Raw genomic sequence first — 15,528 nt, forward strand, 5'->3', positions numbered from 1 at the left:
TACTTAACTTTCTACCTAATATAAAAATCTACCTATAATTCTATATTAAGATATTAGAACTAGTACACTCTAAAATGTTACTATAAAAAACTTTCTACTTTAAATTAGAAGAAGATAATATTTATAAGGTTAAAAGAATTCTTGTATACTAATAAGATAATAATAGAAGAAAAAACTTGATTAAATAGTTAGAATATAATAAGAACTAAGCTATATAAAAACTAGATATAATTTTATAAATTATTATTAACACCTTATAAAGTACTACTAGGAAACTTAGTATAACTATATAAAGTTACTATAGCATTAAGACTACCTAAGGTAGACTATATTATAAGTAAGAATACTGTTTTAGTAGAAGTTACTAGATAGTCTAGACTTTCTATATTAATCTTCTTGCTCTCTACCTCTATCTCTAATTTAAGACATAGCGCTTTTTTCTACATACGCTTATTAGCCTACGCTAAAAAAAATTTATTGCGTAGTAAACGCGTAATTACCTCTACTAATAACTTTTTATCTTTATCTACTTTTACTTAATACTCTTTGTAAGTTTTTTCTAGAGAGGCCTAAGATATATTAATATATAAATAGCTAAAACGCATACATTCTATATATTTAAAGAAGAAATTTAGCATAATATATCAAAGCTAATTATTAATAAAATACTTATTTTAAGTAATGTTAGAAACAAAATTAGTGTTAAGAATTTTTTGAGTAAGACAAATCTAATATTTATAAAACTTAGATAATATAGTAGACTCTTAGAGCTTATAATACACGTAAAGTAACTCTACCTATAAGCTAAGTAAGACTAAGGTTAAGTAATCTAAAGATAGATTCTTAGAAGAGAAAGATAGTATTACAACCTAGAGTTAAAACGCTAATAACTACGCTGTAACCGCGCTATATAACTTAGAACTAGAATAATAATTCTCTAAAGTAATAACTATTTATAGTTATATAACTAATTACTCTACTAAGAGTTATTACTTACTTTACTAAGAACTACTACTAGAAGTAATTATAACTATTATAACTACTACTAAGAAGTTATACCTACTATTATTAAGAGTTACTATAACTACTATATAAGTATATAGCTTAGACACTATACCTCTATAGTTTAGTGTATTTAACTTTATATAAGACTTTAGTATTTAATCTAAGAATTATACTTCTTTCTATAACCTCTTATAAAATTATATTAATCTACTAATTATGCTATTACATCTCTATAACGTGCTTTACTACTAAATAGCGTATACTACTAAAATAGCGTACCTCTACACAAAACTATCTTTGCATATTAATAATACTCTACTATAATATGTAATAAAGGTATACAATAGCTAGAATTAATCTTCTACCTCTACTACATCTTTCTTATATATACGCTTATTATGTTCTACTTTACTATAGTTCTTATAGCGTTAAATACCTTCTACACTACTACCTACGCGTACTCTCTTTTAATACCTCTCTACCTCTAACTAAATCTTAATATCTCTTTACTTAACTATATTCCATACTTCTGTCTAAGATAGAGTTTTTTTTTTTTAAATCTACTTTTTCTTATACTTTCTACGTTTAGACGCTACCTAGTTTACCTCTTTAAGATTAGCTATTCTAGCTTTAAGTAACGCATATGCGTAGACTTTTAAAGTTAACTTCTTTTTAACTTATAAGACTATCTTAATTATGAAATTAGATAAAGAACTCTTATAGTGTCTTATTCTTTTTAGAATTAGCGTTATTTAAGCTTTAATCTTCTAGGCGTTACTTAGTATTTTAGGATACTAGAGAGTAGGCTTTTATATAGGTAGAGTTAGCGTATATAGCTTTACTTTAAGCTTAGATAATACTACCTCTAGATTATATAGAACTAAGCTAGTTGCTCTAAAGCTTAATATAATATTATTCTTTAAAAATGCTTTATTAAATACTAGCCTAATAGTAGCTAGAAAGGCCTTTTTATTAATATAGTAAATATAACTATCTACTAAGCCTCTAAGTTCCTTCTTATACGCCTGCTTTAGCGGAGTAAAATAACCTATATTAAGCAGCTATAGAATATGCGATAAGTAAGAAGGTATAAAAACTATAATAATCTTGTTCTCTTTGTAAAGATCTTAGAAGGCAAGTAACTAGTAGCTCTTATAGCTATTAAGAACTAGTAGCTAGTAATTACTAACTATTCTTGCCTTTGTGTGCTAGATAAAGTGCTATAACTAGACAAGACTAAGCTTGTTTATTATCTAGCTGTTATTACTAACACCTATTCTCTAATCCTTTAAGTTGTTGTAATACTAGGCCTAATTATAGTGCTTTGCTTCAAGAATAAGAAAAGGTAGAATTAACTACCTTATCGCATTAATGCTAGTAATTAACGTTACCTACTTATAATCGCTAGTTTAAACTCTAAGTAGCTTAAGGCGTCTTTTAGAGGCTATTACTACTTTAATAGACTCTCTAACGCTTATCTAGAAGCTAGTCTTATTGAAATTATAGACGTTTTTATCTAGAATTCTATACTTAGCCTTAATACTATATACAAGATTAAACTAAAGCCTAATAATAGCTAGGTTACTATATAGAACTCTCTAGTAATTCTGCTGTCTTGTTACCTAAGATTTAATCTTAGGTCTCTAGCGTATAAGCCTATAGGCCTAGTTTTCTCTAACCTAGCTACTACTATATATAGCTAGTAGTTAGTTAGCTATCTTTTATACGTAGCTAAGCGTAAAGGTAAATTCTTACACGTTAAGCTTTCTAATAGACTATATAATTATCTTCCTTTTATGCCTTTGTAGCTTTAATGTATTATAGTAAGTATTATAATTAGAAGCTAGTTTAGCGCGTTGCCTTTAAAGAGTAGTTTTAGGCACGTTATATATAGCTGTAGCACGTTGTAGGCTTAATAACGCGTTAGATTTTATAGCTTAAATAGTAAGAATAATTCTATCTATCTAAGAACGTAATTTAAGATTAGATTATTGTAGCATTATAGAGATAGTAGAAAGTAGTATAGTCTTAGCATAGTGCGCTATTTTAGTAGTGTGCGCTATTTAGTAGTAGAGTACGTTACTATTATATTAATCCACTAATTATACTAGTACACTACTCTGTTCTACCTTGCTTACTTGTTTCTAAGAACAAACTTAAAGAATAACCTTAATAGTCTAGCACGTAAAAGAGACTATAAAATCTATACTATTAGTATTACTAACATTAATAAAGTACTAACTAAGAAGAAGTATACTAATTTACTTATAAAAGTCTTTTAGAAGTATTATAACTTAATAGATTTCTTTTTATAAAAAGAGTCTAATAAGCTACTTATATAATAGCTTTACAACTATAAGATTAAACTAATACCTAGTAAATAGTAAAAATTTAGCCTACTATATAGTATATCTTAGAATAAACTTGAAGTATTATAGAAGTACTTTAAAAATTATCTATTAAAGAGATTTACTTAAGTAAGCTTCTCTCTAGTTACCTCTCTTAATATTTTTATTAAGAAATCTAGTAATAGACTATACTTCTATATTAATTACTATACCTTAAACACTACTACTATTAAGAACTATTACCTAATTCTATTAATCTATAAGACCTTAAGCTAACTAAGTAAGACTAAGTACTATATAGAACTTAATATTATTACTACTTTTAACTAATTAAGAATTACTAAAGAAAATAAATAGCTAATAACCTTTTATACTTAATATAGGTTAATTAAATACCTAGTAATACTCTTTAGACTAGCTTATATACTAAGCACGTTTTAATACTTTATAAATAATATACTATACCTATTTTTAAATGTCTTCTATATAGTCTTCTTTAATAATATTCTAATTTATAGTAAAATCTTTATAAATATAAGAAGTTTATATAATCTATTCTAAACGCTCTTTAAGAAGCTACACTCTAACTAGATATACATAAATATAAGTACTACTAGACTAAGGTAACTTACCTTAGCTATATAGTAAGAGTAGATAGAATATAAATAAATCTAAAGAAGGTATAAGCTATTATAAATTAGAAGTACCTAAACAACGTTTAGAATATTAGAGTATTCCTAGGCTTTACGAACTTTTACTAATAGTTTATAGATAGTTTCTTTTATTTAGCTACTTTACTAGTAGCGCTAACTAAGAAGAATACTAAGTTTCTTTTTAATAATAACTACTAGAAGGCTTTTAATACTTTAAAGTATGTCTTTACTACTATACTAATATTATAATACTTTAACTTAGATCTACTAATTATTATTAAAGCTAATACTTCTAACTATATTATAGTAAAAGTGCTATTTTAATCTAGACTTAATATTGTTTTCTATTTAGTTAGATACTACTTAAAAAGAATAAACTTTACTAAGAATAACTATAAAATATATTATAAGAAGCTACTTGCTATTATTTACTATTTTAAATAGTAGAGACTAGAATTAGAAGGTACTACCTTCTCTATTAATGTACTTAGTAACTATAAGAACTTATAGTACTTTACTACTATAAAGTAAGTAAGCTACTATTAAGCCTACTAGTCTAAATATCTATTATAATTCTAGTTTATAATTATATACTAACTTAGTAAGTATAGTAAGAAGTCTAACGCTCTTATCTATTACTTTTAGAACTAGCTTACTTATAAAAAAGTAAGATAAGCTTAGAAATAGACTCTACTACGTTCTAACCTATTTTAAGAACTTATAGTAATTAGACTAGTAGAGATAGATAGATCTATCTAGTAGATTATTAATAATAAGTACTATTTTATAGGTAATAGGCTACCTAAAGACTTGTTTATTTAAGAAACGCTAAAGCTATTATATAATAGCATATAATAGTCTAAGATAGTTACACTTAGTAACTATAAAGACTATAAGAGTTGCCTCTACTATTATAATAAGTTAGTAATATCTAATAGTAATAAACTTAAGATTAAGATTTTATAAGTAGTCTATAATTCTTTATTAAGAGGCTACTGTAGCTAAGAGAGAATACTTAAAGTAATATAGTAGAAATACTACTAGCTCTAACTATTTAAGACTATTTACTATTATATTTTCTACTACTACGTCTACTAACGTTTAAAGGCTTCTTATAAGAAGTTCTATAGTCTACTAAAGCTACTACCTATACTTAAATAATATTAAGTAGATATCTCTATTAACTTTATTATTAACCTTCTAGAATTTAAAGAATAAAAGAATATTATAGTTATTATAGTAGAGTGTTAATGCAGAGTAGGGTAATAAAACGTAGTTAGGTAACTTAATATATTATTCTTAATATAGGTGTATTTTCTAAACACATTGTACTTACTATATATAGCTATAGAAATTAATAAAACTCTATCCATAACGTTTACTATAGATCTAGTATATTAATAATATAACTATAGGTAGTAATAGTAATAGAGCTTCTTATAGACTTAGAGGTAGACTTAAACATTAATTTAAAGGTGTACGTAGTTAAGCTATAGAGCTATATTCTCTCTCTAAAGATATTAACGTAGAAATAAGCTTTTAGAAAGTAATAATAGGTAAGCTCTTATTAGTAGAAAAGCTAAAAGTTAGAATATAGTATAATATTAAATAAGAGCCTTTACATTAGCTTTAGAAGTAGATAAATTAAAGATAGCTTTAAACTATAGTACTACGTAAGTAAACTCTAGGTTTAAGATAATATTATACTATAGTACTATAAGTCTAAGAATATTTTGTGTAGTTAATATATAGTTTAGAGAATAGCTATTTTATATAGTATTTATATAAAATATCTACTTACTTAGAGAATACTTTTTTTTATTTTATATCTTTCTTAATACCTCTATATACTTTAAAATATCTATAAATATCTATTAATATATTTATTAACTACTAAAGATATATAGTATAGACTAACTTTTTTTTATACTTAGAATAGAGGCATCTATTTTTAAAGACACTTAGGCTATTAGAGTAATAGAATATAAAACTATAGTAAAACTTACTACTTATAGAAGTAGCTTATTTAACTTTCTAGTTCTTACTAGAGACTCTAAAATAGTAGACCTAAAGACCTTAGCTATAAAAATAAAGCTAGTAAAAAGCTTCTAATCTAATAGTATTAGAATTATAGTAGTAATTAACCTAGACTAAAAACGCCTTATAAACTTATATATTATAGCTATATAGTATCTAGTTAATATAGACCTCTTTTCTCTTACTACATAAATAATTATAGAAGAATAGTTTAGTTAACTTTTAATACTAGATAAGAAACTAGCTAGTTTAGTAGTTATACTAGTAATCTAAAAAAAGTTTAAGTTTATTAAGATTACGCGTAATAATATTTCTATTAGCTAGAAGTAGGCAGCGCTTTACTAGCTCTAGAAGGCGCTAGAATTATAGTATAGTATTAGGCTATACTAACAAACACGCAATAATAGGTAGAGTAAATAGTTAGAATAATAAAGAATAGCGTAATATAGCTAATATAGCTAGGCTTATAAGTAATTACGTATAGAATATAGATTACTAGTAATTTTATAAGTATTATATAGGTGTCTTAGGTTAGGCTTTATACTAGTATAGGTAGACTTACTAAGTTTTCTTTTAGTATTACTTAATTATATAAAACTAGTATTAGTGCTAGTTAATAATCTAAAGAACTATTAGTAATATAGAATAAATATAGAGTATGTTATAATAATTACGCGCGTAAAAATAGTTATCTTAGTAATTATAGAATGTAGCGTAAAGTTATAAGACGTAAATCTAGACTTGTATTAGAGATTTTTAAGTTTACTATTAGGTCTAACATAGTAACGCATTATTACGTAATTCTAAAAAAAGTACACTATAGGTTTTGTCTCTTAGGCCTAGAGGGAATATTATAGTTATAGTAGACTACTTATCTAAGTACTAATATTTAATTCTCTATAATAAGATAGAGGCTTCTAACGTAGTACGTATATTTCTATACTATATTTAGTATAATTATAGCCTCTCTAAAATAATAGTTTTAGACTATAGTAGATAGTTTATATTTACTTTCTATAATAAGCTATGTGCTTAACTAAGAATAAACCTACGCTTATTAACTAGCTATTATTTTAAGATAAAAAGATAAATAGAGAATACTAATACTATAAAAGAATAAGTTCTACGCGCGTATATAAACTATTAATAAGATAATTAGATTTAATAGCCCTCTACTACTTAGTTTAAAGCTAATAATACTATTTTTAAGTCTACTAGAGTAACTTTAATAATAGCTTACTATAGTTAGATTTCTTAGATAGGCTTTAAGCTACTTACTAATAAGATATATTTTATTTACTAAGCTCTTAAAGCTTATAAAGTAAATATAATAGTATATAAGATATATAATATTACTAAGTTTATTTATAAAGAATTAATATAGACTTAAGCTCTATAGTAAGAGTATATAAACTATATACACCTACTTATACTAATATACAAAATTAGTAACAAAGTATAGTTAAACGCGCGTAATATCTAAACGTAATAGATATCTAAGAAGCTTAATTAGAAGAATCTTAGCCTATACTAAGTAGCTAAAAAGATCTCTTTTTACGTATACTATCTTAAACTACTTAATTTTATAAAGATATATCTAGTATTTTATATATTTTTACTTTAGCTTACTACGCTAAAATAAAAGTATTTACTAAAATAACTTATTCTACTACCTAAATTTATTATTATAGATAATAAAGAAGAATACTATATAGAAAGTATTAGAGACCTCTATTATAATAAGTATTATAAGTAATATAAATACTATATTAAATAGATAGACTATAATAAAATAATCTAGAAACCTACTATAGACTTAAAGAATAATATAGCTATAGCTAGTTTTTATAATAGGTTTTCTAATATCTTAGAGCTACTTAAAGTAATATAAAAGTAGAAGTAAAGTTCTTACTATAAGCCTTAAACTAATATAAAGCTAGTAACTAAACTACTATACTATATAATATAATCTCTACTTATAAAAGCTTAAGAGTAAGAGAAGAGTACTATTATAGTAACTACTATAGTTCTTTTAATACCTAAATATATAGATTTTAGGTAGCTTACTAGCCTATCTAAAATTTATTAATTAGCTAGCTAAGGCCTAAGTACTACGTATAGCTTTAGCTATATCTTTTTACTACTTTATATTCTACTCTGTTTTTTACGTAACGTTTTGTATTACACTAGATACTATACGTAGCTATAATTAACGCTTCTTGTAAGCTCTTAAATACGTGCTTGTCGCATCTTGTAACAGCCCCGTCCCTTAGGCCTAGGAGGGACTATTAATTGCTATATGTAATCTTAATCCTGTTATCTACTTCGCAAACCTCCAGCTGTTAACAACGCCTGTCCGCTCTTCTTCCGCGATCAAAGCTTTGTTCTTCCTACTGCACCACCATTTCGTCACCAGACATAGCACGATAGTTAAGCCGCATCCTGCGATGATGCAGCCGCCTCCAGTCTCGTACCTCGGCTCCTGATTTGTCAGAAAGAAGTACGGCGTAAACCAATGACTAACGCTCGACACGCAGTTTGCGATAGCAATAAGCGCCGCCCTTTTCGTTCGTGGTCGTGGCACGACGGTAGTCTCCCATGAAAGCTGGATGTTCAAGCCTACGAACGGGCCACAGCAGAGTAATATCATAGAGAAATACCGTGCACCTGTATTGAGGGTACTGATCATGATGACAGCGCCAACCAGGGTAGTAGAGATGGCGCCGATGATGTGATAGCCATGTTCGAGCATACGGCCAGACGACCACGAGACGACGAGCGTGACGATGTATGCAATGACGTATGGTGGAGCTTGGACAAGGTAGGTCTCAACCTTCCCGAAGCCAAGAGTATCCATGATGGATGGGAAGAAGTCCTTGAACGACTGGGCGATGATGAGGGAGAAATGTATGCCAGCAAACAGCCACGTGAACGGGTCTCGAATCGCCTGCATCAAGCCGCCGATGTAGTCGCCCTCGTCATCCTCCGTCACACTTCCGGAAGATACAGATTGTCGGTATTGCGCCATTTGTTGCTCTTCTGGAGTGAAATAGTACGTTCCGGTGTTGTTGGGAAAGTTAGGTAGAAGCCAGAACCCAGGGATGGCAACCATGATAGACACGATGCCCTCAAGCAAGAGGAACCACTGCCACGCATGCAAACCCGCAATATTGTCCATGTTGGTCAAGATGCCGGCTGCAAGGAGACCGGAGAACACGTTTGATATGATGTTTCCCGCGTGCCAGATAGCCATGCGCAAAGGGCTCTCTTGTTTGGTATACCAGCTGGACGTCATGAGCGCCACGACAGGGAGGAATGGGCCTTCGGTGAACCCTACGAGGAAACGACAAAGCATAAAGTGCCAAGGCCGGGTGCAAGCAGGCATGCATATCGTGACGGAGGACCACGCGAGCATGATGCATGGCATCCAGATACGGGGCTTCTGCTTAGACATAATGATGTTGGCTGGCACCTGCGAGATGATATATCCCACGTAGAAGAGCGAGATGCCAGCAGACCACTCCACATCCGTCATGTGGATATCATGCTGCATACCAGCCAGGCGTGCGTTTGAGACATTGATGCGGTCGAGGTAGCTGTCAAACGTTAGTCTATGTATTTCCGCGCCACAGGAACTTGGAAACTTTCTTACTTCATCAAGAGCATCAACGTGATGATAAGCAGAAACTTCCAGTCGAGCTTCTTCAGAACAGCCCTGTTCAATCTGTCAAGCTCATCCCTGGACTTTCCTCGCAGCAAAGGGTAGTGTTGAAGGAAGGCCTCGGCTTCCGAAAGTCCAGCATCTTCCACCTTTATGACTTCACAGCTCCCTTTCAGAGATTTATCGTCGGTGGTCATGGTGGCGGTCGCTGGACAGGCGAACGAAAGGATGGCGGAAATGAAGCAGGAGAGGCCTGAGCAGTGCGGTGTAACGCAATGGCTCTTCGGACTCAGCGGCGTCTTTATAGCTAGCTACACGGGTTATCTTCTTCCAAGTGTCTATGTAGTAAGCATCTGCCCATGCGCACTACCATCCTTCATGGTATCGCCATAGCATCCTGCTTAGCTTCAACGACGCCCAGCGTGCGGGGATGGTTCGTGCCGCCCACGCCTTCCCCGTACCCCAGATGCGCTATGCTCGCGCGCCTAGGCGATGTCTAAGGGATCAGTGATTTCGGTTGTAGCCCGGTGGGCGTGACATCTCGGTGGCCATCCGAAGATCGCGCTACGCATCGGTGGTTGCCCGTAGCGTCCCTCGTGGAAGCGGGGCAAGAAGAAACGCGTGAACGCGGATGCAGATGGCAGGGGCGACCGAGCGCTTGATAGACCTTGCATGACTCAGGCACGGCACGCGGCTGACACACGCCCGCCTCGCATCCTGTCCAGTCCATCGTCAACATCGAACGCGCAAAGCTGACGTGCCGTTCGCGGCCGGGCGCTATGTACGCTGATGCTCGACGCTTCGGCCATGCTCCGAAGGCATCACGATGACCGGCTACCGCTGCTGGCATACACTACTATGCTGGGTAAGCTCATCCTATAGGGGTCTGCGTTCGCGTACATATGACAGTCGGCATAGCTACGACAAGAAACCTCATATACCTCAAAACCTATCCAATCCCTTCTTTTTGAATCGTTCACGCAAGGTCATAGCTCGACAACAGCCTCGGTCATGGCGGAACTCACTCTTTACAACTCAATTCGGGAGAAGATGCTCCGCGACGAAGTAGCCTACACGCTGTCCGTGAAGCTTGTTCGCAGCGTTGAGCTACCGATGATGGCGAAGACCGCGGGGTTTGATGGCATTCTCATTGACATGGAGCACTCGACCTTTGACTTGGATACAACCAGTACGTCCTCCCCTCAGCGCCTCACCTCTCTTCACGTTTCCCCGAGTTAACATGCGATAGGCCAAATATGCATTGCAGCTCTTTACGCCGGCATTTCACCTATAGTACGCGTCCCATCCAAAGACCCCTTCTTCGTCTCTCGGGTACTTGACGGAGGTGCCATGGGCGTTATAGTCCCGCACATCCGCTCTGTACAAGACGCCAAAGACGTGGTGGGCGCCGCCAAATTCCAGCCCCTCGGGCATCGATCCTCAACCAACAACATGCCACAATTCCAGTACCGACACCTCGCCGCCAAGGCGATGAGTCCTGTGTGCAATCGCGAAACCCTCGTCATCCCGATGGTGGAAACGCTTGAAGCAGTTGAATGTGTTGATGAGCTAGCCGCCGTCGAAGGCGTTGACAGTCTACTGATCGGCACCAACGATATGTGCGCCGAGCTGGGTATCCCGGGACAATACGAGAGTCCGCAACTACTTGAAGTGTATGAGAAGACGATAAACGCTTGCAAAAAGCACGGCAAATGGGTCGGTGTAGGAGGCCTACACTCAAGATTAGATCTTGTCGAGAAGTTCTGCAATATGGGAGCGCGATGGGTTATGGCGGCGACGGATGGACCGCTGCTACTCGGTGGAGCTACGAAGAGAGCAAGTGAGATGGCACAACTCAACGCAAGAGTCAAGAGCTCTGCTGAGGTGACTCAGCCTCAGACCAATGGTACCACCATTGGGTCGACTAACGGAATTATCAATGGGTTGAAGGAAAAGGCCAATGTGACGGTAGAAGAATTGAGGGTGAAAGACTACGTCAACGGCCATGAGAGCACATTAACAAGCTCCTAAATGTCATTCTTTCTGTTTTAGATGAATTGTTCTTCATTCAATTCTTTATCATGTCCAGCGTACCGAACCCGTATCATGATCGGGATAAATTCATTCTCACTGAGTTCTGCATACAATCCAGATCTCGATATCCACTTTGTCGAGACCAGTCACGTCAAATCTTTATTTTTCTTGCTTGGACTCACTTAGCATTTTGGTGTCTTTATAATCAAGTCATGTCGTGTCTAGTGAGATGATTCAGAGCGCAAAACCCGAGACGCGCTAACTTCTGATTTGGTGTGCAGTACCTCGGTTCACCAACGCCTTCGGACCCATGATCTTTGTCTCTATCGCCCGACCTGGGTACCGATCATCAACATGACAAGTCTGCAATCGCAAGCTTGTGAGAGATGCTGGAAGCGGAAACAGAAAGTAAGTGTTCGCTCTCATACCGCACGTTCAATATTGAGATTTGTCAATACTTGTTTGTCGTCATGTTCTTCGAATGGTTAGGCGGACACGATAAATGCATTCGTTACTATCACATCGTCGTGAGACTGACTTCTTACTTAGTGCTCTCGCGAGAAACCAACGTGCCAGCAATGTCACGTCGCTGCGTCGCAATGTGTGCAACGCCGCCTTGGCTCCGTAATCGACGCTTCGGATCCATCTTCAATCTCGTACATTGAGTCTTTGAAGGCCAGAATTGCCGCTCTGGAAGCCAGAAGCAAACAGCACTCTGTCATGCAGCACGAGATAATGAGCGATCGAGAATCACCAGATCAGCGTTTGGGTAGCAATCTGTCCACGTCTGGTACTTCCCATGGGCCAAATACTGGTACGACCGACCTAGCGGTGGTCGAGTCTAGGCAGGGGAACGACTTACAACATGCGATGCACGAAGCCAATTACTTGAGTCTTAGTGCAATGGCAGAGCCGACCGATCAGCAGCCCTTTGCGAACCAGAGACTTTCCTTCTCGACTTTATTCTTCGCCACGGTGAGTGTAGGCAATACCAATCCAAGTAGTCCCACGGGCACCAATACATCACTTTCTGGACCTATGGCGGAGTTTCGCAACGAGTGGCTTTTCCAGGGCAACAGACTCGACGGTACTCAGGCTACTGAAGCATTCGGAAGGTTCCTCGGAATAGCACCCACCTCTTTTCCCTTCATGACGCGCAACGAACTCGAGAAGTTACACAGTAGCGTCGTCGCGGCCGAACGAGATGCAGGCCTTGAAATCATGATCGATGATTCGCCAGAGAAGATTCTGCTTGTAAGAGTAGGCATCGCGCTCGGTTTACTGCTATCGGCGAGCTACAGCTTCACGGAAATCTTGATATCCGAATTGACCACAACAGCTGTGCAACTGATGCCTCGCATACTCAATCGATCAAGCGACTTAGTTGTTGTACAGTGCCTCGCAGCCCTTGCTGTGTGTTCGCTCTACACGCCATATTGCGGATCAACATGGCACTTACTTGGACTGGCCATGACACGCTGCATTTCTGCGGGTATGCACACATCCCGCATCTCGGACATGGGTTCGGATAGTGAGAGCCAAAGGCAGAATGGGAGAGCTTTCTGGACGTTGTACATTCTGGACACCCACCTCAGTACGGCTATGGACAGGCCATTTTGTCTTAGTGATGGCAATATCATGATGTCGCCACCAACTTCCCCACAGCCTGCAACAACGCATGCGGACGCAATAGCATTGCGATATTTGATCCAACACGCACAGCTCCTGAGCTCCATTCGAAAGCATACCGAAGAAGATTTGCTTTGTCATTTCGTCAATCTATGCCATTGGAAAGAGACAATGCCGACAGCAATATCAGCAGCTGGTCTGCTAAAAGATCAACTACATGCCAGGGGTCTCGTCGAATTGCTCAAATGTCCAAGTCTTGCACAAGTCCCAGGGCAAGACATGATGATGCGACACATCGAAGAACATTTTATTGCGTACGTGGCTTCCTTCGAACATCAGCTTTCCACCCAGCAACAAGCGTCAGAAGCCCTCGATGGTTATCTCATATTCTTCATCGGTGTCTTCATCGCATCGCAGCCACCTACACAAGAGCGACAGAGATGCGTGCTCCAATGCCTGAGCGGTCTCACGATACTGTCGATTCACTACATTGCCTTTCAGGGCTTTCGCAACATACTCATCGCAATACAGTCTCGACCAGCCTCCAAAGAGCACCTCAAAAGCCTTGTTGGTGGGTCTGAGATCGCGGTATCGTGCCATGTACAACGGCTCATCTTCGGCAGCGTGTGAGCGGACCAAGCTAACAGTACGGTAGCCGGAGAACGCCGAGATCCCATTGGAAGAGTCTCAACACTTACGTCGTTTGCGCAACTAGATCTAGTTCCGATGTGCAGTGATCATCAGGCGCGGTGTTCCTATCAGATGGGCAGAGCGGTCCGGAAAATGACATGGGTGAGGGCTCGTTTCGCTCGGGCACTCGGACACCCCCCGAAGCTAGTGGTGCGGCCATTTCGGTGGTCGTCCGACGAGCTTTGTTACTCCGCGCATGACCAACGACGCGGTATACGGACACGGCATCGGCTTCTGTAGCAAGTCTCGATGTGGAGTACGGTTTTGGTCGCCGTGGTGGCGGCAGTGCAACTATCCATATACGTCTAGGTATACATTATCCCAGGTGAGCCTGCCGTATACCTTCAATACGCACAATTCGACATTACTCTGAACTTCCAGCTCTCTTTTTCCCGGATTCTTACTGGTCAAGTCATTTTCACGTCGTAGCTGTCATCATGGCTCCTGCACTCATCGAACCAGAGACCGATCTGCCTTCTTCAACATCGTCAAATGGAGCGAATAAGGCTACTGTTTACCTGCTCGATACGTTACATCCGCAAGCAATGGAAAGCGCCCAGTCCTTGTTCAACGCGATAACTCCTTCAGATCCTAGGCACTCAGACTGGAAGGAGAAAGCCGAGTACCTAGTCATTCGAGGGTCATACCTTACAGCAGAAGACATCGCGGCTTGCAAGAACCTCAAGGCTATCGGCAAACAGGGCGTTGGCATCGATAAGATTGATGGCGAGGCCTGCAGAGCACGCGGTATCAAAATCTTTAATACGCCTGGAGTCAATGCACAAGCCGTAGCAGAGACGGTGCTTTCGCTCACAATGTCTGTTGCTCGCGAGGTCAGCCGTATAATAGCGCTGCAGAGTGCCGGGTTTAGCGTGCCGAAAGAGACCTGCTCGGGTTTGATCATCAACAAGAAGATGATCGGGATCATTGGTATGGGTAACATCGGCCGAAAGGTCGCGCAAATCTTCCAAGGCGGATTAGGGTGTCGAATCATAGCATACGACCCACTGTTGCCAAAGGATGCTTGGGAAGACATCGCGCACACCCGAGCAGAGACCTTGGAAGAAGTCCTTCGAGCCTCGGATATTGTAACACTACACATTCCTCTGATACCACAAACCCGGGGTCTCATATCGTATCAACAGTTCAAGATAATGAAACCCACTTCGATTTTGATCAACACGGCCAGAGGCGGTATTGTGCACGAAGCCGATCTCGAACGCGCCTTGAGGGAAGGGCTGATCTGGGGTGCTGGTCTCGACTGCCACGAGCATGAGCCTCCGACCAAAGAGATCTACGGTAGTCTTTGGGACACAGGACGGGTCGTGAGCACTCCGCATGTGGGTGCTGCAACGGCTGAGACGCAAATGGAGACTGCAATGGCAGCAGTGGATCGATTGCATGACTATATCCAGACTGTGCGAGTGCTCTAGCTATGGTGCTGCTCTCCCAAGCGTCTCCGGTTCTTTTC

General features: G+C 37.4%; 4 protein-coding genes across 4 annotated transcripts; 3 read left to right on the plus strand and 1 right to left on the minus strand.

The window, feature by feature from the left end:
* Positions 1-8,134: 8,134 nt before the first annotated feature.
* BKA58DRAFT_115892 (major facilitator superfamily domain-containing protein) lies at positions 8,135-10,326 on the minus strand. Its single transcript, XM_046164027.1, has 2 exons — positions 9,696-10,326; positions 8,135-9,639 (listed from the first exon to the last, which is right to left on the minus strand). Exons 1-2 carry the CDS (start codon positions 9,899-9,901, stop codon positions 8,364-8,366), a joined length of 1,482 nt encoding a protein of 493 aa, XP_046027074.1. The 5' UTR covers positions 9,902-10,326; the 3' UTR covers positions 8,135-8,363.
* Positions 10,327-10,431: 105 nt separating this feature from the next.
* On the plus strand, positions 10,432-11,845 carry BKA58DRAFT_466957 (HpcH/HpaI aldolase). The gene is made up of 2 exons (XM_046175045.1): positions 10,432-10,893; positions 10,954-11,845. The coding sequence occupies exons 1-2, from the start codon at positions 10,716-10,718 to the stop codon at positions 11,733-11,735; spliced, it is 960 nt and encodes a 319-aa protein (XP_046027075.1). The 5' UTR covers positions 10,432-10,715; the 3' UTR covers positions 11,736-11,845.
* A 236-nt stretch (positions 11,846-12,081) lies between these two features.
* Positions 12,082-14,218, plus strand: BKA58DRAFT_115896 (uncharacterized protein). The gene is made up of 2 exons (XM_046164028.1): positions 12,082-12,146; positions 12,288-14,218. Exons 1-2 carry the CDS (start codon positions 12,093-12,095, stop codon positions 13,995-13,997), a joined length of 1,764 nt encoding a protein of 587 aa, XP_046027076.1. The 5' UTR covers positions 12,082-12,092; the 3' UTR covers positions 13,998-14,218.
* BKA58DRAFT_115897 (D-isomer specific 2-hydroxyacid dehydrogenase) lies at positions 14,219-15,518 on the plus strand. The gene is made up of 2 exons (XM_046164029.1): positions 14,219-14,382; positions 14,439-15,518. The coding sequence occupies exon 2, from the start codon at positions 14,495-14,497 to the stop codon at positions 15,488-15,490; it is 996 nt and encodes a 331-aa protein (XP_046027077.1). The 5' UTR covers positions 14,219-14,382; positions 14,439-14,494; the 3' UTR covers positions 15,491-15,518.
* Positions 15,519-15,528: the final 10 nt, after the last annotated feature.

Source organism: Alternaria rosae (genome assembly GCF_020736505.1).
Source record: "Alternaria rosae strain MPI-PUGE-AT-0040 chromosome Unknown BKA58scaffold_3, whole genome shotgun sequence".
NCBI classification, from domain to species: Eukaryota; Fungi; Ascomycota; class Dothideomycetes; order Pleosporales; family Pleosporaceae; genus Alternaria; species Alternaria rosae.